The 26,990-nt window shown below is 46.3% G+C and overlaps 1 protein-coding gene across 1 annotated transcript in view; it reads left to right on the top strand.

The window, feature by feature from the left end:
* The window catches only part of dner (delta/notch-like EGF repeat containing), a 342,780-nt gene that overhangs the window by 126,713 nt on the left and 189,077 nt on the right, over nt 1–26,990 (top strand). The window contains exon 2 of the mRNA XM_068042557.1: nt 1,303–1,605. Within this exon, the coding sequence (XP_067898658.1) occupies nt 1,303–1,605 (303 nt within the window). The remainder of the gene's footprint in view (nt 1–1,302; nt 1,606–26,990) is intronic.

Consider the following 26,990-nt stretch of genomic DNA (forward strand, 5'->3'; position numbering starts at 1 on the left):
GTGATGTTGATTAAGGGATAAGTATTGGCCAGGGCACCAGGATATCTCCCCTACTCTTCTTTGAAATAGCATCATGGGATCTTTTACATCCACCCAAACAAGCAGATTGGTGGTGAGTATTCCATCATGCCCCTGCCACAAATCTTGCAGCTGGTGGAAAAGCTTGAGAGGTTACAAGTAGAGTCGCTTGTCACGGACCAACCAGCCTTCACTCTGCTCTTGTAGCTATGCTGTTGATATGACTGGTCTAGCTCAGCTTCATGTCAATGGTGACCCCCAATATGTTGATGATGGGGTACTCAGCGATGGTGGTGCAGTTGAAGGTCAAGAAGAGATGTTGGGCTTTCTCTTGTGAAATTCTGCTAATCTCTAGACTTTCTTAGCGCTTGTTAATGTTTTGGCCGTGTTCTTCAATTACAATCCAGAGTGCACTTGAAATCACATTTCATTGAACATGGACACACACTGCACATACTAAAACACTGGGCCACAGGTTCACACAGATGATTTCATCACATGGCAATATAGTGACCTTTGCCATGAGGAAGTCTGATATTTCCTGAAAACAAGTGAGATGAAAAACTACTTGTAGTTGAATCACTTTGGGTTATTCCCCTGTGTATTAAGTAATCAGGCTTGCATTATACCCAGTTACGTATACCAATTGTTGTATGCTGGTTTAGTGTGTAGCTACCTTTAGTTTTGGAGTAAACTGCATTGATTAACAATATAATTCATCATGGTGCTGTCTTATCTCACTACCTCCATGTCATAATGTTTTTAACATAGCACACTTCCAACAGCTCAGTGGAAGACTGGATCATCACTGGATATAGGCTCAACCTTGCATGAACACCTCAACTTAATTATTCTCTTTCCAACATTGAATGATGTAATGGAACAGAGTTTTGATGTGCCAAAGCATTGCGTCATGGAGTGCTATGGCTAAAATTCTCTTTTAGATGACTCTGCATTACAAATTGTGTTGTCAATGTGAGGTGGCAAGCAAAGATGAGGCATCTCAAGATGAGATGGAAAACTGAAGACAACATTTATCCCTAAAGCTATTTCCTAGTGGTTCTGAGTGAACAGCTACAAAAGGTGTGAACATGTCACTTGCCCACATTTTTAACAGGGAGCATTGTGTGTATCATGAGAGGTTTCTTGAGAGGTGAGGGGAAGTTAATACATACGAATGCAACCCAAGTGATTTTCAGAAGTTAAGATGTATTGTGTTCGAAAACAATCTAACTCCATCAGGCTAAATAAATATGAATAAAATTGTGTTCTTTTTGCTTCCAGGATCGAATAGATGAATGTGCAAGCAATCCCTGTCACCATGGCAACTGCAGCAGCCACACTGATGGCTACCTTTGTGTTTGTGAAGAAGGCTATCAGGGTGACAATTGTGACCAACCTCCACAAAGCACTCTGGCCCCTAGCTGGACAGAATCCACGCTGCCATGGCAACCTGAGCCAGCCGCAACATCAATCCTGCCTAACACAACCTCATCCTCATCCTCATGGCAAACAACGATCACATTGTCCCCTTGGCAGCCAGAACTGGGACATAAAGTTGCAAACCTAACATGGGATCTCAAAGAGGTAAGAAATTTCTTTGTTATATGCATTTCATCTTCAATGTTTTGTCAGTGTTATTTCTAAAAGCTATTACAGACAGGTGGGAAATGGTGTGGGTGACTTCCACTTTTCACCTCTTAACTGACCGCAGATAGTTTTTTTTAGTATTTTAGTCCTTCAGTGTTTTAAGGGTCAAATAAACAGGCAAATGGCAGGTTTTCTTATTGGTTTAAAAAGAAAGATAACTATTGATTAAACAATACCCAAAAATGTTCACAATTTCACCCACTCATGCAGGCACACACATGCACACACAGAAGAAAAGATAGCGATTAGAGGATAGCATGCATTTCAGTCTGATTGTTGTAAAAAGAATTCACTTTGAAGCCTTAAATAAGAACAAAAAGTACTGGAAATACTCAACAGGTCTGGCAGCATCTGTGGAGAGAGAAGCACAGTTAACATTTCAGGTCAGTGACCTTTCATCAGAATGCTTCATCAGAGTTCTGATGAAAGGTCACTGACCTGAAACGTTAACTCTGCTTCTCTCTCCACAGATGCTTCCAGACCTGCTGAGTATTTCCAGCACTTTTTGTTTTCATTTCAGATTTCCGGCATCTGCAGTATTTTGCTTTCACTTTGAAACCTTCCTGGTTTTCCGGGAGGAATTTTTTAACAGATTTGCAGGCCTAATGTTCCTTGTCTTGGTTTACTGAAGTATTGCGGATTCTTTTGTTTAAGACTCAGTCAAAGTCGATGGATAATCTTGTTAAAATTTCTCAGACGGGGAGTTTTCAAGGTCACCTTTGGCATCTCTGCCTTAGTGGTTTAAAGATGCTACAGGAAGGTCCTAGTCTTGGCTGGAAAAGATGTCTCAGCTTCCTCGCTGGCTGGCTTTCTCTCTCAGAGAAATTTCCGTTTTAAAGAAAAACCCTTATCAGGCTGGGTTTTGGTCAGGTGACCATAGATGCTCTCCCCTGGTGTGTCCATTCAATGTCTTTGAACTTGGAGCCATTGTTACGCAATGGGGTTGGAATGTTGTTTATTTTGATAAAGTGGTGTTATTTCCAACCTATTATCTTGGCTTCACTAGGTTCACACCTCACTTTTAGGTATGCCTGATGCTGCTCCTGACATGCCCTCCTGCACTCTTCATTCATCCAGGTTTGATCCCTTGGTTTGATGGTAATGGTAGAGTGTGGGAAATGCTGGGGTGGCAGTACCGAGTGGACTTGGTCTCGGGTGGGAGGGTCGAGGGGCTTGGTCTCGAGTGGCAGTACCAGGTGGGCTTGGTCCCAGGCGAGAGGGTCGGGTGGCCATACTACAGGGTGCTGCGCTGGCTCTCAGCATGGGTGGATGCTATGGGCTATTAACACGTAAGCCAAGAGGAGGAGCAAAGGCAAAGATGCCAAGGCAACTTCGTCTTTGCAAGGACAGTGCTCTGGAGGTCTAGTGATCATCCAGCATGGGTCTCATACACTTGCCTTTGTGAACACCTGTGGCATGATGCAATACCTCCAATGGAGGCAGGGCAAGACAGCAGCTGCGGCTGCCCATGAAGCTCAATGACGAGAGCGACAGCATCTGGCCGTGGCAAGAAGGGTCCACCTGCGCCAGAGAGTGTACCAGACTCAACTCAGCTACTGCCAAATGTTCAAGTGGCAGTGTCAGCGAAGACTACAGCTCTCCAGGGAGGCCGATACCGACTTATGCACCATGCTGCAAGACAAATTGCAACCTATGGGATTTGGTGGTCACTCAATGCCAGTGACCCTGAAGATCTCAGTGGCATTCAACTTTTCCGCATCTGGATCTTTCCAGAGATCCAACAGGGACAAGTGTGGGGTCTCCTAAGTAGCAGCCCATCACTGCATCAAGGAGGTGACCAATGCCATGTTCAAGAGGGCAAGCAACAATGTGTGCTACTGAACCAACCATGACAGTCAGGCAGAGAGGGCCATCACTGAATTTCCCCCAGGTGCAAGGTGGGATACATTGCACGCATGTGGCCATCTTGGCTCCAACGGACCAGCCAGACTCCTTCATCAATAGGAAAAGCTTCCATTTCATCACTGTTCAACTGGTCTGTGACCACCGAAAGCCCACTTCCAGGGATGCAGCCACGATGCCGACATACTTTGACAGTCCCAGGTGCCGCAGCTTTTATGGCCCCCCGCCCGCCTTCAGGGATGGATTCTCGGGGACAAGGGCTACCCATTGAAGACATGAATGCTCACACCTGTGAGGAACCCTCGCACTACAGCAGAGAAGAGGTACAACACCTGCCACAGCTCCACCTAAGTGACCATTGAGCAGGTCATTGAGCTGCTGAAGATGAGATTCCATTGCCTGGATCGATCTGGTGGAGCCCTGCAGTATGCCCCAGTGAGAATCTTGCGTATTGTGGTGGTCTGCTGTACTCCGCACAATCCAGCACTCTACCATAGTGCACCATCCTTCTCTGGGGTGGAGTGGGATGTCCAGAAGTCACTACCACACCCAGGTTTTAGCAGCAATTGGCAAAGAATAAATCACTCAAAAACAGCAATGCAAGCAGGGCTGGCAGGGCTTTAAATATGGTGCCAGCACCTGCTCAGGAGTCATCTGACGCCACAATCAGCACCCTGAAGCCAGCCCTGTCCCACAATTGGACAGGCCCTGCATCTCCATTATGATAATTTGCCACCCAGGAACAGTAAATTCAACCCCTACAGCATAACAAGATTTCCACCTGTCACAAAAGATGCCCTCTTCAACCTACCTTGAGAGGGTGTAAAGTTGCATAAACTTATCAGAATCCCTGGCCTGCACCATGGATTCTTCCTGAAATAGGTTCGCAATATAGCGATGGTGTGCCTCAGAAGTGTGCTTTTTAAAAATTCTTTCATGGGATGCATGCAGCGCTGGCAAGGATTTGTTGCTCAACCCTAATTGCCCTTGACAACTGAATGGCTTGCTAGGCCATTTCAGATTCAACCACATTGTAGGTCTGGAGTCACATATAGGCCAGACCAGGTAAGGGTGGCAGATTTCCTTTCCTAAAGGACATTTGTGAATCAGATGGGTAATGTAGCTAGCAGACTGCAAGGGCTAAATTTTATAAGCTTGATGCCGTTGTCGACGGCTAGCTTGAAAGACTTGTGCGCGGCTGAGCCCCCTCGATATTTCGTGGGGGGTTCATTTAAATGGAGGAGGCAGAACGATGGCCCCCGATGACGTAGAGGGGGCGGCCGCTTCATTGCCGGCATTGGCGTCCAGCACCACTGCGCAGGCCCCAGCGCCATTTTTAAAAGACTTCAGGCCCTTCTTTCTCATTTCAATTTTTAAAGGTGCCATTTCACTACAACCTACCGAACAATTTTATTTCAACTTAGATTCCCCTCTCCCACCGCCCCCACTGAATCCTCATTTAATACACTGACATATCGCCCCCCAAAAAAGCACCTTTTGATTTCCTGACCTTTCCCCCCTAACTTCAGAACCTTTGACCCTCAACCCCTTCCCATCATCCCCACAACCAATTACAATAGTTCTCCCTGCTCTCCCCACTCCTGCCCTGAGAATTTCACTCCTCCCCCCCCTCCGCACCAGTGTAATACCTCAGATCTCCGAACGGAGATCTGAAGGCGCGGGACATCCGGCTACCGGCTGGAATATCGGCGTGGGATGGCCATCGGGACGGTATGATTATTTGAATCAATTAGAATGCATTTACATATTAAAATTAAGGCTCTGCCACCAACGACGGGGTGGGGGGCCACACCAAGGCCTCACTGCTGCCGGTAAAACGCAGTGGGGCCTTCCCTGCATTGGAAGTCGTGGCGGGCCTCTCCCAGAAGAATTCTCCGGGCACCCCCCCTCGCCACCACCCCCAACGTCCTGAGGGCTGGTAAAATTCAGCCCCAAGTTGCTGGTAAAAATATTATAGAAATTTCAAATTTGACAGTAAGGCCTGTGCAATCAAATCACTCTGGTTTATTATTTTCAGGGGTAGAGGTCGCAGGGAATGGAATTGTTGTGTATCCTGTATTTTGGACATACAGCAGCCATGGTGTGCCCGTGATATGGCAGTGGATATGGACTCCACTGGCAGAAAGTGCTGATCATGTGAACTGTTCTGTCCTGCATGGTATTGAGCTGCTTCAATGTTGTTGCAGCTGCAGTCATCCAGACAAACTGCTAACTTGTCCAAGCACATTGCTCCTGCCAGGCACTCTGAGAGCTCTCTTCTGGGAAGGATGCCCTGAAGTGCCAAACAGAGCAAATTTCCTTTATGTTACTTTTTGCAGCAACAGTTCTATTTTAACATCATAAATGTTCGAATCTCCACTCCATTATAACTCTGTGGACTGCAAAAAAAAATCTACTTCCCAAGGTTTGTCCTAGATATTAAATGGCTGCATTGCAACAGATACCTTGCCCTCAATCTGTGACCTCCTTGTAAATGGCAAATTACTCCCTAGGAACCCATTCTGAAAAAGTAATTCGGTCATACCCTAGTTGATTCATTGGGGTCAGACTGCTTTCACACGCGTTCAAATCCTCGGAAGAAGGAATTTTCCTCCACACAAGATCAGGGGGCAGGTTGTTCAACCTTGCCCGTCTAAGAGCGAAGTCCAAAGTACGGAAAGTCCTCATCAGGGAACTCCTCTTTGCTGACGATGCTGCTTTAGCATCTCACACTGAAGAGTGCCTGCAGAGTCTCATCGACAGGTTTGCGGCTGCCTGCAATGAATTTGGCCTAACCATCAGCCTCAAGAAAACGAACATCATGGGACAGGACATCAGAAATGCTCCATCCATCAATATTGGCGACCATGTTCTGGAAGTGGTTCAAGAGTTCACCTACCTAGGCTCAACTATCACCAGTAACCTGTCTCTAGATGCAGAAATCAACAAGCGCGTGGGAAAGGCTTCCACTGCTATGTCCAGACTGGCCAAGAGAGTGTGGGAAAATGGCGCACTGACACGGAACACAAAAGTCCGAGTGTATCAAGCCTGTGTCCTCAGTACCTTGCTCTATGGCAGCGAGGCCTGGACAACGTATGTCAGCCAAGAGCGACATCTCAATTCATTCCATCTTTGCTGCCTCCAGAGAATACTTGGCATCAGGTGGCAGGACCGTATCTCCAACACAGAAGTCCTCGAGGCAGCCAACATCCCCAGCTTATACACACTACTGAGTCAACGGCGCTTGAGATGGCTTGGCCACGTGAGCCGCATGGAAGATGGCAGGATCCCCAAAGACACATTGTACAGCGAGCTTGCCACTGGTGTCAGACCCATCGGCCGTCCATGTCTCCGCTTTAAAGATGTCTGCAAACGTGACATGAAATCCTGTGACATTGATCACAAGTCGTGGGAGTCAGTTGCCAGCGTTCGCCGGAGCTGGCGGACAGCCATAAAGGCGGGGCTAAAGTGTGGCGAGTCGAAGAGACTTAGCAGTTGGCAGGAAAAAAGACAGAGGCGCAAGGGAAGAGCCAACTGTGTAACAGCCCTGACAAACAAATTTTTCTGCAGCACCTGTGGAAGAGCCTGTCACTCTAGAATTGGCCTTTTTAGCCACTCCAGGCGCTGCTCCACACACCACTGACCACCTCCAGGCGCTTACCCATTGTCTCTCGAGATAAGGAGGCCAAAGAGAAGATCTATATTATTCAAAGGTAGCCGAGAAAGATCCTTATACTTTTCTCAACAAATGAAAGTTAGCTTCGATTAGGGCTGGATTTTGTGGAGCGGCCAGAAAGCCAGGGGCAACCCCACTTTGGCCGTTTGGGACATCCCAGCCAGATTCTGTGCCAATTTAGCAGCATGAGCTGCTGTCAGGGTTCCTGTTCCTTTAAGGGATAAGAGCCCTCCTTCAACAGCTGCCGGCCAATCGGAGGGCTGGCAACTCTTCAGTCTCAGCAGTGCCACTGGGAGCAATGGCCACTGCTGGGACTGCACCAGCCAAGCGACACAGCGATGGACGTCGGCCTCGCAGCAAGGTCAGTGCGTCGGCGGTTGCCGGGACCAGTCAGGCAGACTCTAGTGAGGGAGTGGGTGTCGTTGGTGAAGGCAGAATGACAATAGCATTGTCAATGGCAGTGGCCATTGCTTCCAGGGTACCCCTCTATGGGTGCTGGTGTGCCCATCCATGGGCCACAGGGTATCTGATCAGGAGGGCCCCGCCCCCGAGCCTGCAAGAAGGCCCGCAGGGTTTACAAGGTGGTCCTGTCACACAGCTGAGGGCCCACCCGCTGCTGGTAAAATGCCAGCAAGGTGGGTAGAGGCTTTTAATTGGCTACTTAAGTGGCATGCATCTGGGCAGGGGGGGGCCATCCTCCATCTTCCCCACTGCTGGTAATGTATGATCACTTTAAGAGTGATGTCCCTTTGAGAACTCAGTATGCTAATGAGTTAAGTACCAGGATGTAGTCATGTGAGATGCTATTTTCATTCTGCATTGTAACACCCTGGACAAAGGTTCTGTATATAGTTTGCTCTGTATTGTATGTACTAGTTTAATTGTTAATAAACCCTCTAGAGATCTTCGAGGAACTGGAATCCACGTACCTCATGGTGTTTCTTAAGACAACACAAAGAAACTCAAGACAGATAAAATGCCATGCAGCGGGAAGGCAGCAGGCATTCCACCCCCTGCCCTCCCTCCTGATTTTCGACCCCCCACCTCTCCTCCTCTCCTGTTCCTGCAGGCCCCATAAGATTCATCCCTTACTGTGTACTTTCGAATTTCTACTTTTGAGAAATCCTTATCTTGTCACTGATGCACAAAGTCCTGAAATTATTGAATTGCCCCTCAAAACCACAGGAAAGATTGCCCTTAATTTAGCAGAACTTTTCTGGATCAAAATTCCAGGGGTCATCTACACCATGGCAACCATTGCAGTGACAAGCCATGTTTTTAAACTGTGAATACCATTTCAATAAATCATTTCCTCCAAGGCATAATTGTTGTTCATTAAAATGCATGGAGGCAGGTGTTTGTGTAATATTTTTAATGAAGCATTGGATAGTTTGATGTGTTACTGGTTTAAAACCAATAAATTAAAGTGTATTTAAAAAACAATTGAATTCACTGATCCTGTAAACTTTTTTTTTAAAGATCAGTTATTTCCCTCTCTCCAGCACATGTTTGCCAACATAGAAGCAGGAAAATAATCTGTTTCAAGACTACTGCTGATGTTCCTATTAATTTAGTTGCTCAAAAATGGTTTTACATTCATGGGGTAGTGTTGACTGCAGTTGCTCTGTGCTCAATAGCATTCTTTAATATAAAGGAACTGACCTCAGGAGACCTGACAGCAGTGGGAGAGGCAGTGGGTAAGATTTTCAAATTGCCAGCCAGGCATAAAACTGGCTTAGTAATTCAGCCACCCGTTATTGAAACCAGCTGATTTTCATTTCCATTTCGAGAATGGGTGGTCGATCTGCACAATCAGGTTGGACAGGCTGACCGAGTTGAAAATCTACCCAAATCTCCAGTTAAAATTAAACATGTGGAGGCAAACTCCTGTCCATTCAGCAATGGGAATTGCAGGTCTAGATAGAGGTAGTGCCAGGAAGAAAGGTAAATAGGGGGGATTGGTGCCCAGAGGTTTGATCACGACTTCTTTGGACCACTTTACATCAGATAAAAGGGATAGTTATTAGATAAAATTTACAGTATAGATCATTCAGTTCAACTGGTCTATGCCAGTGTTTATGCCCCAAACAAGCCTCCTCCCACATTACTTCATCTCACACGATCACTATATTCTTCTATTTCTTTCTCCCTCATGTGTTTATCTAGCTTTCCCTCAAATGCATTTATGCTATTTGCCTGAACTGCTCCATGTGGTGGCGTGTTCCACATTCTAACCATTCTCTGGGTAAAGAAGTTTCTCTCAAATTCCCTATTGGATTTATGAGTGATTATCTTTTATATTAATGGCCCCTAGTTTTTCGACTTCCCAGAACTGGAAACATCTTTTCTCTGGTATCATCCTTGGAATCTTTTTTTTATTGGTTCATGGGATGTGGGCATCGCTGGCTAGGCCAGTAGTTATTGCCCATCCTGATTGCCCTTGAGAAGGTGGTGGTGAGCTGCCTTCTTGAACCACTGCCGTCCATGTGGGTTAGGTACACCCACAGCGCTGTTAGGAAGGGAGTTCCAGGATTTTGACCCAGCGACAGTGAAGGAACAGTAATATAGTTCCAAGTCAGGATGGTGTGTGACTTGGAGAGGAACCTGCAGGTGGTGGTGTTCCCATGCATTTGCTGCCCTTGTCCTTCTAGGTGGTAGAGGTCACATGTTTAGAAGGCGCTGTCTAAGCAGCCTTGGTGCATTGCTGCAGTGCATCTTGTAGATGGTACACAATGCTGCCACTGTGCATCAGTGGTGGAGGGAATGAATGTTTGTGGATGGGTGCCAATCAAGCAGACTGCCTTGTTCTGGATGGTGTCGAGCTTCTTGAGTGTTGTTGGAGCTGCACCCATCCAGGCACGTGGAGAATATTCCATCACACTCCTGACTTGTGCCTTGTGGTTGGTGGACAGGCTTGGGGAGTCAGAAGGTGAGTTACTCACCGCAGGATTCTTAGTCTTTGACCTGCTCTTGCAGCCACGGTGTTTATATGGCTACTCCAATTCTGGTTCTGGTCACTGGTAACCCCCAGGATGTTGATGGTGGGGGATTCAACAATCGTAATGCCATTGAATGTCAAGGTCAGATGGTTAGATCCTCTCTTGTTGAAGATGGTCATTGCCTGGCACTTGTGTGGCGCAAATGTTACTTGCCACTTATCATCCCAGGCCTAGATATTGTCCAGGTCTTGCTGCATTTCTACACGGACTGCTTCAGTATCTGAGGAGTCGCGAATGGTGCTGAACATTTTGCAATCATCAGCGAACATCCCCACAGCTGACATTATGATTGAAGGAAGGTCATTGATGAAGCAGCTGAAGATGGTTGGGCCTAGGACACTACCCTGAGGAACTCCTGCAGTGATGTCCTGGAACTGAGATGATTGACCTCCAACAACCACAACCATCTTCCTTTGCGCTAGGTATGACTCCAATCAGTGGAGAGTTTTCCGCCTGATTCTTATTGATTCCAGTTTTGCTAGGGCTCCTTGATGCCATACTCGGTCAAATGCTGCCTTGATGTCAAGGGCAGTCACTCTCACCTCACTTCTTGAGTTCAGCTCTCTTGTCCATGTTTGAACCAAGGCTATAATGACGTCAGGAGTTGATTGGCCCTGGCGGTACCCAAACTGAACATCACTGAGCAAGTTATTGCTAAGCATGTGCCACTTAATCACATGTCGCGACACCCTCCTTCACTTTACTGATGATTGAGAGTAGACTGATGGGGCGGTAATTGGCACCTTCTCCAAGCTCTGTATCCTTATATTAGTTCCACTCAATACTCCTCCTTGATGGGCCAGCAAAGATTAGAGAGAACTTCTTTGAAATCATGGTCCCAGTGTGGAGCCTTGACCAAGGAGAGCATATAACAGGAATTCAGGCAGGTGAGCCCTCACCTACAGTTTTCTTTCCCTATTCATTTAAATAGACAGAAAATCATGGGGAACTTGCACCCAAATTTCCATTCTTGGCAAGGGAGGACATGTCTACACCAGAAATTAATTTAGTTAAAGTGCCCATCAGAAATTTAAGGAAGAGAAGGAAATGGTATTGCCATGTCATATTGGTCCATTAACCAATGTCATTCTGTTGTGGTGCAATGTGTTGATGGGCCATTTTGACATGCTAGCACTTAACTGACCTTGGAAATATTGGGCCCGATTTTAACTCACTCAAATCCCGTTCACTGACAGAGTTAAAATCAGGTTCTTTCGGCTGGATTTTCCCAGCCCCTTGGCGATGAGGTTGAGGGCAGGTGGCCGGGAAAATAGGGAGAAAGCTGCATCGGGACAAGACCCCGATGTATTCCTGCCACTGGGGAACCTTCCCAGGGGGCATGAGGGGAACCGATCGCTGCCTGCTCCATGGAGTTGGGCAACCAATTAAAGTGATTAAGGCCCCAAATAGGGGTGATATCCTGCCGGTATTTTACTGATGGAGCAAACCACCCTCGCCCAGTTCAGAGGCCACCAGTTCAATTGAGGCAGCCTCCTGGCAGCAGGATGGGGAACCATCGGAGCCAGAGGCTCCATACCCCAATGACGGGGCTGCGGGCAGGAAAGGGCACACCCGCGGCCCAAACGATTCCTCTGACGGGGTTTTCCCTCTGCTCCGAGGGACCTACTGACTTCAGCCCTCACCACTTTTGAACTTCATGACCATCTCTGAGGGAACCTCCATATTGAGCCCGAACTGCCTCAGCAGCTCCCACCTCTCCCGGTGGGGATGCCGAGGCTCCAGAGCTGCAGGCCCTCTGACTGGACCGGCAGCATCGAGAACCCACCTGTGAGCTCGGAGGCGGCCAATTAGGAGGCATCTTCTGGGAAGATTGCGGTGGTGGTAGGCGCAATGCTGGCAAGTGTGGGCTCGAGACTTCCAATTGGTCCCAATGCTCAGGTAAAAAGGGGACATTAAAATTTCATTACTGGTTAACACTTGTTTTATAATAAACTGATAATTTTGTTGTTCATTAAAGAAACCTGGTTAGTGTGTTCTATTCTGGGAAAAATAGAGTATATAATTGACCATATCAGTAAGTGGGAAAATTTTAAATATATGTTGTGACTTGTGGAGAAGTGGGACTGAATTGACAGGGCATTCCGCCCGCCTTGGTCGTAATGATGTTCAGAGAATTTTTCAGATGTAATCATTATCCATGTATTTCTCCAATTCTAGTTAACAATATTACAAAAATAATAGGCAAGAAATAATATTTAAGCGTTACAAAGAAGATTCTGCATTGTGGCATGAATATGAAGTACACAAAGGGTTACTCACTCAACATAGATTTCCCAGCTGACTAGAGTGTTGAAATGTGTAGCAGCTAAAACGAAGAGGTCAGTGGCATGCAGCAGTATGCTGAAAGGAAAAAGGATGTATGCCAGCTCTGAGTGGATTGGGCTGCCATATATGCCCTTAAAATGCCCTTAAAATGCCTGTAGCTATGCTAATGCAAGCCTTAAATTAATCGAGTCTCTGTATGCCAGTTTTAACTGGCAGGATTGTCAGCAAAGTTAAAGCTAAATGGCTGTGTTGTTATATTAAACTATGTTAAGATTTCAGAGCAAGTTTGTACAAGTATAGAGGGAAATGAAATTTGTATGTCAAAATACCTGGAGGCAGTCATGATTATAACCTGCAGCTTGGGAGAAGTGTCTTTGAAATGTATTCCGATGTTCCTATTTAATTCTGAACAGGAGCAGGCCATTTAGGTTCTCAAGCCTGTTCTACCATTGAATGAGATCATGGCTAATCTGTGACCAACTCCATTTACCCGCCTTTTCCCCATATCCCTTAATACCTTTGACTAATAGAAATCTATCAATCTCTGATTTAAAATTAACGATCAATCTATCATCAATTGCCATTTGTGGAGGAGAGTTCCAAACTTCTATCACCCTTTGTGTTTCCTAAGTTTACTCCTGAAAGGTCTGGCTCTAATTTTTAGACAGTGCCCCCTCATCGGAGACTCCCCAACCAGCAGAAATTGTTTCTCTCTATCTACCCTATCTGTTCCCCTTAGTATCTAGAAAAGTTTGATCAAATCACCCCTTAAACTTCTAAATGCCTCAGAATATAACCCTAGTTTGTGTAATCTTGCCTCGTAATTTAACCTTACGAGTCCAGGTAACGTTCAGGTAAAACTACACTGCACTCCTTCCAAGGCCAGTATATCCTTCCTAAGGTGTGGTGCCCAGAACTGCTCACAGTACTCCAGGTGTGGTCTAACCAGGGCTTTGTATAGCTGAAGTATGACTTCTACCCTCTTGCATTCTGTTTCTCTAGAGATAAAGGTCAGCATTCCATTAACCCTTTTAATTATTTTCTGTAACTGTTCATGACATTTTAATGATCTACAAGCCTGGATCCCCAAGTCTCTTTGGACCTGCACTATTTCTAGCTTTTCACCATTTAAAAAGTACCCTGTTCTATCCTTTTAGGTCCAAAGTAGATGACCTTACATTTACCTACATTAATATGGCCACTGTATTGTCCATTCACTTAACCTATCAATATCTCTTTGTAATGTTATTCTTCCATGTACGCTTACAATGCCACCTGTCTTTGTGTCATCAGCAAATTTGGATGTGTGGCTTTCTATCCCATCATCTAAGTCATCAATAAATGCAGTGAATAGTTGAGGCTCTATCAAAGATCCTTGCAGGACAGCACTAGTCACACTCTTCTAATTTAGAGTACTTGCTCATTATCCCTAATGTTTGAAGCTGCTCAGCCAATTTCCTAACAGGTCAATAATTTACCTTCAATTCCATAAGCTTCAACTTTAGTTAACAGTCTCTTATGAAGGACTTTATCAAATGCCTTCTGGAAGTCCATATAAATAACACAAGAAACAGGAACAGGAGTAGGCCATTCAGGCCCTCAAGCTTGCTCTACTATTTAATAAGATCATGGCTGATCTGATCGTGGCCTTAACTCCACTTTCCTGCATGCCCCCCATAACCCTTGACTCCCTTGTAGAAAAAAAGTCTAACAGCCTCGAATATATTCAATGACCCAGTCTCCACTGCTCTCTGGGGTAGGGAACGCCAAAGATTAATGACCCTTTGAGAGAAGAAATTCCTCCTCCTCTCTGTCTTAAATGGGAGCCCCTTGTTCTGAAGCTGTAGCTCCTGTTCTAGATTCCCCCACAAGGGGAAACATCCTCTCATCTCTACCCTGCCAAGCCCCCTCAAAATCTGAGGCTGTATTTTACTGACCCCGTTGTCGGGGTCATGGTTGGGTGGGGGGCTGGAAAATGCATCCAGGAGAGGCTCGCCACGGGCCTTGATGCCGGGAAGGCCAGGCCCCATATTTCCGGCGGTGGTGAGGCCTTGTGGCAGCCCCCAGGCCGCTCAGCGATGGGAGCAGAATTTAAATATGTTAAAGCATGCAACCTAACAACTTAATGACTTACCTGCTCCCGCCGGTCCTCTTGTTCCGATATTGTGGTCGGTTGCCGGGACTTCCGCACCTTCAGATCTCCACCAGAGATCCGATGTGGGACACTAGGGGGGAGGGGGGAGGAGATAAGTATTTCAGTGTTGGGGGGTGGGGGGAGCGAGGTCAAACTAATATGACTCATGTAGGGGATGGTGGGAAGGGCTAAAGATAAAAGTTTGTGAACTTTGTGGGGGGGGGTGAAGGTCAGGTACATAAGGTAAGTATTTTGGGGGGCAGGGCAAGGAATGGGCTATCTGGCTATTGGGGGTGGGTGGGAGAGGGGCTGCACACATTTATTTATTTTTTTCCATTAACTTTTAAGTGCATATGACTTTAAAAATTTACATTAAATGTAAAGGCTGGAAGCCCTTTAAAAATGGCGCCAGCCCCTGCACAGTGGTGCCGGACACCGTTGCCAGGGACAGCACGTCGCCCCCTCCATGTCATCAGTGGGCGCTATCTGCCCTGGCCATGTAAATGAGCCGCTGCATTTAATATCACAGCGGTTCCACTGAGTAAAGCCCACGTGTGCGCACCACGATCTTTGAAGCCCGCCACCGAGATCCGGCAAGCTGGTAAAATGCAGCTCCTTATGTTTCAATAAGATCACTTCTCATTCTCCTAAACTTCAGCGAGTATAGGCCCAACCTGCTCAACCTTTCCTCATCAGACATAAGCAAGACTTCCCTTCTTTTATACTCCATCCCACTTGCAACAAAAGCCAACATTCCATTTGCCACCCTATTTACTTGCATGCTAACTTTTTTGTGATTTATGCACGAGGACACTTAGATCCCACTGTACCACAGCATTCTGTAGTCTCTCTTCATTTAAATTATATTCTGCTTTTCTATTCTACCTACCAAACTGGATAACCCCACATTATACTCCATGTGCCAAATTTTTGCCCACTCACTTAACCTATCTATATCCCTTTGCAGACTTTAGCCAGAATTTTACACTGGACGCACGGGAGCCGGACGCTGACGTAAATGTCGGTGCCGATCCCGCTTCCGCCCAGCCTGGGGATCCGTCCCGTATTTCACGGATCCCCAGGTTTCAATTGGCCCGAGGCAGGACTTCCACCCACTTGAGGGCCACCTGGAGTGTTGGCCATTGCTGAGACTGCAGCCCAGCCGACAGAGGAGGACGCAATGGAACCGGGACAGAAGGTAAGTTTGGGCAGCCTCACCAGGGGAATCGGTCATGTCCTGGTGAGGCTAGGGTGGTCGTTTGGGGGAAGGGGGGCGTCTTGGATCCCGGGTTTGGGTTGGGAGGCAGAGGCGGCCCTCAATCGGGCCCCCGTGCCTGATTGCCAGCCCCCCCCCTGGGGTGCGGAAAGGCTGACAGCTATAGCTGGGTGGCCTTTCACGTCCCCGGCACACCCGCTTGCCACAGGTAAAATACCCGTGGAGGCGGGCAAGGGCCCTTAAGTGGCCGTTAAGTGGCCACTTAAGGGTCTTGATTAGCCTTGGGTGGGCGGGCTGCTTCTCACCCCCTCCCACCCCCCACGGGACCTCCATAAACCTGGTCAGAGGCGGAATCGGGGTGGTTAGGCCTCCCGGAGCCTGCCGCTCAATTTTACGCTGCCCCCACGCCACCATCCGACCCGCTGGGGCGGCGTATAATTCCGGCCTCTGTGTCCTCCTCACAACTTGCTTTCCTACCTATCTTTGTATCATCAGAAAATTTGCTACAATACACCCTGTTCCTTCATCCAAGTCATTAATCTAGATTATAAATAGTAGAGGCCCCAGCACTGATCTCTGTGGCTCCCTACTAGTTACAGTTTGCCAACCTGAAAATGGCCTATTTACCCCGACTCTCTGTTTCCTGTTGTTAGCCAATCCACTACCCATGCTACTATGTTATCCCCAACACCATGAGCATCTTGTGCATTACCTTTTATGTGGCACCTTATCGAATTATATTTTGCAAATCAAAATACACTACATCTACTGGTTCCTCTTATCCACACTACTTGTTACATCCTCAAAGAATTCTAATAAATTTGTCAAACATTATTTCCCTTTCATGAAACCATGCTAACTCTGCTTGATTGTATTATGATTTTCTAAATATCCTGCTCCAATTTACTTAATAATGGAGTAAAATTCAAGCCATTATTGCAGAAAACTAACCCAGACACATTCAAGAAATTCACTGCTTTCCTGACATGTGCTAATCTGCTTATCCAAATCTGTATGAGAGTTAAAATCCCTGATTGAAATCACTCTGCCTTTACTACACGCTTGTCTGCATTTATACAATCTACCACTTCACAGCTGATAGGGAGCCGATACACAACCCCCGCTATAGTCTTGTCTTTAATCCTTTCCAGTTTCCCTTAGTCTCTCTGTCTGCTAACTTCTCATTATATCCTCTCTTAGCATTGAAGTGATTTCATCCTCAATCACTAAGTCTACTTCACCACCAACCCCCCCCCCCCTACCATTTTCTCTATCTTTCCTGTAGTCCTTATAATCTGGTTTACTTAGTTCCAAGTCCTAACAGTTCTGTAGCCATGTCGCAGTGATGGCTACCATGGCTTGCCCTCCAAGTTGAATTTACGCCTGCAATTCATTCAATTTGTTCTTTATACTCTGTGCTTTCATATAAAGAATGCTTATTTGGGCCATGCACCCTAACCTGTCCTTCAGCTCTAATGTTTTATTCACACGTTTCTTATTTCTCTCTCCTGGTTTAATTACTTTACATCTTTTAGTTTCCCTTTACTTGTAGTGTCGAAAGCACAATCTCTTTATTACTCTACGCTCTTCCCTTTCGCTTGTTTTTGAACTATTATTTATACTACCTTTTCCACCTGACCCCTCCCCACCATTTATTGGTTTAAAGTCCTTGTGACTGCCCTATTTATCATTTCTACTAGGACCCTGGCCACATCTGGTTAAGGTGGAGCCCCTCCCTATGGTACAGCTCCTTTCTGATCCAATACTTGTGCCAGTGTCCCATGAAATGGAACCCTTCTTTCCCACACCATCAGTTCAGCCACTTGTTCGCTCCCTAGTCTGCTTATCCTTACGCAATTTGTACATGGCTCGGGTAATAATCCAGAGTTCATAACCGTTGAGGTCCTCTTCTTTAATTTAGCTCCTAGTTCCTGGTACTCTCCAAACAGGACCTCTTGCCTCCTCTTCCCTATGTTGTTTGTCCCAAAATGGTCCACAATGACTGGCTCCTCCCCCTCACTTTCCAAAATCCTTTTAAACCAGTTCATGATGTCCCATTCCCTGGCACCAGATAGGCAACATACACCATGTGGGATTCTTGATCCTGCTTACAAAGGGTTCTATCAGTCTAATTATTGAATTTCCTACAACGACCATATTACACTCCCCCTCCTCCTCCTTCTCCTCCCCACTTTGGACATCCTCCTGCTTCAAGGTGTCATGGTCCATATTCTGGCTGTCCATCTGACAGTCTTTATCCTATCCTTACGGGTTTATTGCACCTGTTGAATAGGATCAGTTTCTGTGGATCCTCATCCTAACTCTCACCTGGGTTCCCCTTACTCTGCACATAATCAGTCACACCAACCCAGTCCTGAACCCATAGCTCGGACTGAAGTCTGCAGCAAAAATGTCCAGATAGTCAATGACTGTGAGCCGGAGAGATTTGAGACATACGAACATATGAATTAGGAGCAGGAGTAGGCCACTTGACCCTCGAGCCTACCCCATCATTCAATAAGATCATGGCTGACCTGATTGTGACCTTGCCTCCACATTCCCACCAACTCCCCAATAACCTTTCATCCCCTTGCTTATCAAGAATCTATCTACCACTGCCTTAAAAATATTTAAAAACTCTCCCTCAACTGCCTTTTGAGGAAGAGAGTTCCAAAGACTCACAATCCTCTGAGAGAAAAAATTTCTCCTCATCTCTGTCCTAAATGGGCGACCCCTTATTTCTAGTTCTAGACTCTCCCACAAGGGGAAACATCCTTTCCACATCCACAGAGACATCGACTGCAGATGTGTTCACTCAGGACAGTCTCGCTGTCCACAAGCTCCTGCATACTGCAGGCCAGACCCACAACCTGCTCTGCCATAATAATATAGATTATTTATATTATTTATATCAATTTTGTAATTTGTTGTGATTTTTTTCTTTTTTTATACACTAAGTTGCAATAAACACTAAAACGGTGGCCAAAAAGTTTAAATACTTACTGCCTCAAGCTTACATGAACCACTACAGTTATAGGAGTCATTTGGAATTTACCCCATTGGCTGTGGAGAGCTTTGCGGCATCCTAATGTTGTGAAAGTACTATACTTGCATAAACCTTTACTATTAATTACCAGGGCGAGAAAAGAGTGTTTGGAGTATTTTTCTCCTGGGCTTTTCACCACAAAAATGTTGGAATTGCCTTTGATTAGGGTCTTCTGGGAGTACTTCTCCTACCTCCACCTAAGCCAGGAGCAGTGTGTGTGTCACCTGTGATTCACAAAGGAGGTGTTAATTGAAATCTGCCACCTCTTACAACCAGACCTGCAGCCTCAGAGCAGGGCAAGGATGGCATTGCCAGTGTCTGTGAAGGTGACCATGACTCTGAATTTCTTCACATCAGGATCTTTCCAGGCTGGAGCAGGCAATATATCTAACATCTCCCAGTTTGCCGTCTACTGCTGCAACAGAAAGGTGACTAAGGCTCTTTTATGCCATAACAGGGGAGTTCATTGTGTTCTCTCTCAACAGAGAGAAGCAGGCGGAGCATGCACATGGCTTTGCCAGGATAACGGGCTTCCCCATGGTGTAGGGTGCCATCAACTGCACACACCCGGCTTTACGGGCATTACATCTTAATGATGAGTTGTATCATAAGCCCAAAGGTTACCACTAGCTGAATGTGCAATTAGTGAGTGATCACACTCAGCAGATCATGCTGGTGAATGCCAAAAAAAAGAGTAGAAAATATTTCCCAAAAAAGTAGTAAGCCTGAGGATTGGGAGCATTTTAGAATTCAGCAAAGGAGGACCAAGAAACTGATAAAGAAGGTGAAAATAGAATATAAAAGTAAACTAGCAAGAAACATAAAAACGGATTGTAAAAACTTATAGGAAGAGGAGAAGGAAGAAGGAGTAGGAGAGAGGAGTAGGAAGGAGGAGAAGAAGAAGCCAGCTTATCCCCATTCTGGACAGGCTGTCCATGATCACCTCATTCAACTATGGCTCTCTTGAACACAACTCCAAATACCCATTGTAAAACAGTCACACATCTTACCATCCCTCTGTTACTGATCATCACAGCATCCTCTTGGCCACAATGCTGAAATGAAAGACACCACAAAACATACGTTCCTTGCCAACTTTATCCAACAACACTTTCAATACTCCATACAATACTCAACTAATTACCTTCTTGCATTCCTTTAGTGCCTATATTGTGGGTACCTTTGCCTGGTCTAGTGCTCCTATGCAGTACTACTCCAATAGCTGCAGTATGGCTGGTGGCCTTGCAGGATGCCCTTGAGCAGCTCTGGGCCCAGAAGGCCCAGCTTCAGACTGCACCACTTTGACATGGGTAACAGTAGTCTAAGCTGGCTGGCTGGCATGCAACAGCAGGGACAGGGCAGGGATGTCTTGCTGCAATTATACAAGGCCTTGGTGAGACCACATCTGGAGTATTGTGTGCAGTTTTGGTCTCCTTATCTGAGGAAGGATGTTCTTGCTATGGAGGGAGTGCAACGAAGGCTCACCAAACTGATTCCTGGGATGGCAGGACTGACATATGCAGAGAGATTGTGTTGATTAGGCTTGTATTCACTAGAGTTTAGAAGAATGAGAGGGGATCTCATAGAAACCTACAAAATTCTAACAGTACTGGACAGATGCAGGAAGGATGTTCCCGATGGCAGGGGAGTCCGGGACCAGGGGTCACCATCTAAGGATAAGAGGTAAGCCATTTAGAACTGAGATGAGGAGAGATTTCTTCACCCAGAGAGTGGTGAACCTGTGGAATTCTCTACCATGGAAAGCAGTTGAGGCCAAATCATTAAATATATTCAAGAAAGAGTTAGATTTAGTTCTTCGGGCTAAAGGGATCAAAGGATACGGGGAGAAAGCGGGAATAGGGTACTGAGTTTGGATGATCAGCCATGATTATATTGAATGGCGGAGCAGGCTCAAAGGGCCGAATGGCCTACTCCTGCTCCTATTTTTCTATGTTTTCTATAGCGGAGTAGCAGTGATGGGAGCATGCATGTTGTCATCCTGAGAGATAACGCAGGTTCAGACTGTATGGAGCCACTGCTACTCCCTCAGGTTGATCCCTCAGCAATCCTAGTAATCTGCTGGAGCATTGATTGTTGGACTGCTCTGAAACCCTGAAAGCCCCTTTGATCACTGGTGATCCTAGCAATGCTGGCAGCAGTCTGAGCCCACAGAGAACAGAGAGAGGGAAGAGTTTCTGAAGTGTGTTCAGGAGAATTTTGTTGATCAGAATGTTTCTGGCCCAACAAGGAAGGAGGCTTGCTGGATCTGATTCTGGGGAATTAAGTGGATCAAGTATCAGTTGGGGAACATTTAGGGACTAGTGATCATAGTATCATAAGATTAGCCATGGAAAAGGACAAGGAGAAATCTAGAGTAAAACTATTTAATTGTAGGAAAGCCAATTTCATTGGGCTGGGAATGGATCTGTCCCAGTAAATAGGAATAGGATTGGCAGGCAAAACTGTAACAGAACAATGGACTGCACTTAAAGAGGAGATGGTTCAATTACAATCGAGGGGGAAAGGTAGAGCAACAAAAGCCAGAGCTCCCTGGATGACAAAAGAGAGTAAGATGAAGCAGAAAAAGGATGTGTATTTCAAATGTCAGGTTGATACTACAAGTGAGAATCAGACTGAATATAGAAAGTTCAGCAAGGAGGTGAAAAAGGAAAGGAGAGGGAAAAAGAGAGTATGGGAAGTGAGTGGCCGCTAACATAAAAGGGAATCCAAAAGCCTTCTATAAGCAAATAAACAGCAAAAAGGTAGTAAGAGGAATGGCAGGGCTAATTAGGGAACAAAAAGAGGTCTACACATGGAGGCGGGGGCATGGCTGGTGTACTAAAGGAATACTTTGCATCTGTCTTTACCAAGGAAGAAGATGCTGCCAAATTCGTAGTGAAAGAGGAGGTAGTTGAGACACTGGATGGGCTAAATATTGATAAAGAGCAGGTATTAGAAAGGCTGGCTGTACTTAAAGTTGATAAGTCACCAGGACCAGATGAACTGTATGCAAGGATGCTGAAAGAAGCAAGGATGGAAATTGTGGAGGCACTGGCCATAATCTTCCAATCCTCCTTAGATACAGGGGCGGGGCCAGAGGAATGGAGAATTGCAACTGTTACACCCTTATTCAAAAAAGATGTAAGGATAAACCCAGCAACTACAGGCCAGTCAGTTTAACCTCAGCTTTTAGAAACGATAATTGGGTACAAAATTAACAGTCACTTTGACAAGTGTGGATTAATTAAGAAAAGCCAGCATGAATTTGTTAGAGACAAATCATGTTTAACTAACTTGTTTGAGTCTTTTGATGAGATAACAGAGAGTGTTGATGTGGGTAATGTGGTCGATGTAGTGTACATGGATTTACAAACGGTGTTTGATAAAGTGCCACATAACAGGCTTTCCATCAAAGTTGAAGCCCATTGAATAAAAGGGACAACGGTAGCATGGGTATGAAGTTGGCTGAGTGAATGGAAACAGAGAGTAGTGGTGAATAGTTGTTTCTCAGACTGGAGGAAGATATATAGTGAGGTTCCCCAGGGGTCAGTATTTCTTGAGATATGTTAAAAGCTTGGGTGTACAGAGCACAATTGTAAAATTTGCAGATAACACAAAACTTAAAAGTATTGTGAACTGTGATAGACTTCGAGAGGACATAGGCTGGTGGAATGGGCAGACAAGCGGCAGATGACATTTATTGTGGAGAAGTGTGAAGTGATTCATTTTGGTAGGAAGAATGAGGAGAGGCAACATAAAATAAAGGGCACAATTCTAAAGTGGGTGCAGGAGCACAGGGACTTGGGAGTATATGCACAAATTGTTGAAGGCGGCAGGGCAGGTTGAGAAAGTGATTAAAAACGTATATGGGATCCTGGGCTTTATAAATAGAGATATAGAGTACAAAAGCAAGGATGTTATGATGAACCATCATAAAACATTGGTTTGACCTCGACTGGAGGATTGTGTCCAATTATGGACACCTCACTTTAGGAAGGATGTGAAGGCATTGGAAAGGGTGCAGAAAAGATTTACACAAATGATTCCAGCATTGAAGGACTTCAGTTATGTGGATAGATTAAAAAAGCTGGGGTTGAGAAGGTTGAGAGGAGATTTGATAGAAGTGTTCAAAATCATGAAGAGTCTAAACAGAGTAGATAGAGACTATTCCCATTGGCAGAAGGATACAGAACCAGAGGACACCGATTTAAGGTGATTGACAAAAATAAAACAACAGCAACATGAGGAAAAACATCTTTTACACAGGGAGTGGTTAGAATCAGGAATACACTGCCTGAGAGTGTTGTGGAGGCAGATTCAATCGTGGTTTTCAAAAGAGAATTGGATAAACACCTGAAGAGAAAAATATTGCAGGGCTACGGGGAAAGAGTTGCTCTTGCAGTTTGCCAGCACAGACACAATGGATCAAATGGCTTCCTTCTATGCTCTAACCATTTTATGATTCTATGATTCTGCATGGCAACAGCTGAGATGTCATGACCTCAGTTTGAGCTTCCACTGCAGAACTCAGATATTAGGTGGTTTCTACTTGTGCTGCAATGGAAACTGAGACATCGGCCATTGCATCATGGTCGGGTCGGCAAGTGTTCTCATCGAATTGGCCACCACTTCAACACTGGATAGGTTGGGCTCCAAGCTCTGCACAAAGTCCCATGCCAAGTTGGAGCTGAACTCCTCCATGTTCCTTGACAGTGACAGCTGGCTTTCTGGCAGGCCTGTCAGTACACTAAGCATTTTTGTGTGCATTCCCATCAGCCCTTCTCTGTACGCTATCACACTAAAGTCCTCATCTGAATCCTCTACAGCAGAATTTGTATGCGATCTGACCCTCCCATAGGTTGGCTCCCACACTATCCCTTCCCAGTGCCCTGGCTGCAGCCCACTCATGACCAATGACTGATTGCCAGAATGTCTGCCCTGGGGGTGAGGACATGCAGCTGTGCCTGTCCTCTGCCAGTTAGGTACTGCTGCCTCTGATTATTGGCCACCTGTCCTGCAAGAGAGAGGGAAGTGTGTCACTGAGTGTGGTGCAATGTGTTTAGGTGATGTGCCTGTCACAATTGAAAAGCTGACAGTGTGTGTATTCTGAGATATGGGTGTGAGGTTTGCAGAAGCACTAAGTGTGTAAGGGTGAGGTGAGACAGTGAATGTTGCGTTTGAGTCATGTTTGATTGAGACTGTTGGGAGGTGAGTGAATTGGGGGTAGTGAGTGGCTCACTGTCTGAGGCTAGTGGTTGATTGGTAAGGATATGGCATTTGAAGATGCAATCACTGACCTTGACCACTCGAGGGAAGTAATGGAACTTTTTGCAGCTCGTTATCCAGGTCCTTAGAGCTAGACTGCTGACCTCAATGGCTATCTGCTCCCATGGCCTTTGTAGTGTCAGTCTGGTGAGCCTCCTGGTCCCCTGTAGGTAGAGGACCTCTCTCCTCCTGTTCATCTTTTGCACTAAGGCTTCCAGTGGCTGCATTGGAGAACCTTGAGGCACACTCTCTCGCCTGTTGCACCATTTGGACTCCTCTCTTCCACAACTTCTTCAACCACCTGCTACAGCCAGCAGGCAGCTCACCATTAAGTAATGCAGGCTAGTTTTATGTGGAGCTAGCCTCACACAAATCTGGGCCCCCTGCAGTGTGTTTAACACTGAGCTGCACGTGACTATCATTACAATTAGCAAGCAGCATGAAGTTTGCGATCCTTGTGCCCGATTTTGTGGACAACCAAATTTTTAAGCCAATTATTTCCTTCCCCAAGAGAATTTACAAACCATGCTGATCCTTTGAAGACCTTCTTGAGGAGTTGTGTGTTAAAGGAGTCCTCTTCACCAAAGATGTAGTGGAGAAGCTGCTCCAACTACCACATGAAGATATGTGATCAGGATCATCTGTCAAAACAGGTCTGCCTCTGGCTGTGAAAATGATGGTTGCGCACAACTTTTATGCCTCAGGCTTTTTTCAAGCAGTGACAGGGCAACTGTACATTATCACCCACGATGCCACTTGGGCATGTATTTTTTTTAATTTCCAAAATATACTTTATTCATAAAAATCTGTAAAATATACATGACAAAACAGTTCCAAACAGCACCAAGTCAAAAAATACAAACAGTGCAAAGGAGGTCAGTTTCACTCAATACAGGAGTGAGTTGCCTCACAACCCTTCCATTTCATTTTTCATGCCATATACATTTTACAGCAAACAAAAATTTTCCGGATACAGTTTGAGGGGTTTTCAATGGGTCCAGCCCCTCAGTTCAGCTTGGTGGGGGGACCTTACACAGTGATCTTTCCCCATTGAGCCTTTGCTGCGGCTGCCTCAAGCTTTAGTGCGTCCCTCAGCACGTAGTCCTGGACCTTGGAATGTGCCAGTCTTCAACATTCGGTCGTGGACAACTCTTTGCGCTGGAAGACCAGCAAGTTTCGGGCAGATCAAAGGGCGTCTTTCACTGAATTGATAGTCCTACAGCAGCAGTTGATGTTTGTCTCGGTGTGCGTCCCTGGGAACAGCCCGTAGAGCACAGACTCCTGTGTTACAGAGCAGCTTGGGATGAACCTCGACAAAAACCACTGCATCTCTTTTCACACCTGCTTTGCAAAGACACATTCCAGAAGGAGGTGGGCAACTGTCTCTTCCCCACTACAGCCACCTCGAGGGCATTGTGCGGAGGGGGTGAGACTTCGGGCGTGCAGGAAGGATCTGACGGGGAGGGCTCTTCTCACCACCAGCCAAGCTACATCTTGGTGCTTGTTTGAAAGTTATGGTGATGAGGCATTCCGCCAAATGACTTTGGCAGTCTGCTCGGAGAACCATCCAACAGGATCCACCATCTCCTTTTCCCGTTGGGCCTTGAGGACATTCCGTGCAGACCATTGCCTGATGGATTGGTGGTCAAAGGTGTTTCTCCGCAGAAACTTTTCCACGACGGATAGGTGGTACGGCACAGTCCAACTGGATGGAGCATTCCAGTGCAGGCATAGCACTCCTTTGGTAAGTGTTTCAGATGTGCCAGAGCGCGTGGTTAAACTGGGAGCTAGGCACGGAACCCAAATAGAAAGGAGGCAACAGACTGAATGAGTTGAGATGAGTCTTTATTGATTTCACTCTGAGAGGTCATCATGGTGGTTGGAAGCAGGTAAGTATGAGATTGTTTCTTGCCTCTCTGACCCATGGCTCAATGTGCCTCCGGTGCAAGGGGTTCAAGATCCTGCTCAGTAGCTGCCTCCACGTACTCATCAGTTGAGGAGTGACATTCAATCATGTTCTTTTCATGCAAGGCCTCCCCCTTCTGCAGGGCTAGGCTGTGTAGAGCACAGCAGACCACCACAATCTGTGAGACCCTCGCTGGGGCACACTGCAGGGCTCCACCGGATCGATCTAGGTACCGGAATCTCATCTAGCAGGCCAATGGCCTATTCGATGGTCACTTCGATGGAGCTGTGGCAGCTGTTGTACCTCTCCTCTGCTGCAGTGTGAGGGTTCTTCTCAGAAATCAGTCGCCATGAATTCAATGGGTAGCCCTTTTCCCTGAGAATCCATCCCTGAAGGCAAGTGAGGGGCTTGAATAGCTGTGGCACCTGGGACTGTTGAAGTATGCCTCCTGGTCCTGCCTCCATCGGAGGTGCTGCATCACGCCACGGGGGTCCAAAAAGACACAGTGTATGAGACCCATACAAGGTGATCAGTAGGCCTCCAGAGCACTGTCCTTGCAGAGACAAAGTTGCCGTGGCACCTTCGCCTTTGCTACTTCTCTTGGCTTATGTGTTAATGGCCCTCAGTAGTCAACACTCTCACCCAATAGTTGTGCAGATCACCCAGCAGTACGGCAACCCGGTAATGCCAGCCAGCACCAAGCCCACCTGGTAATGCCACATGGCAACATGCCCACCCATGCAGAGTTCAGAGTACTGTAGGACAACAATGGCCTCTGCTCCCACCTCTTCCCTTATCCAGTGCTGTTCATGGCTGCCTCCCCATCACAGCACTGAGACCTTGCTGTAGTGCCACCTTTCAATGACCTGAAGGCATTTGAAGGCCGCCCGTTGTCCACATAATTCTAAGCTCCCCATTGAATCGCTTTTAA

The sequence above is a fragment of the Heterodontus francisci genome, chromosome 11, assembly GCF_036365525.1.
Source record: "Heterodontus francisci isolate sHetFra1 chromosome 11, sHetFra1.hap1, whole genome shotgun sequence".
In the NCBI taxonomy this organism is placed as follows: Eukaryota; Metazoa; Chordata; class Chondrichthyes; order Heterodontiformes; family Heterodontidae; genus Heterodontus; species Heterodontus francisci.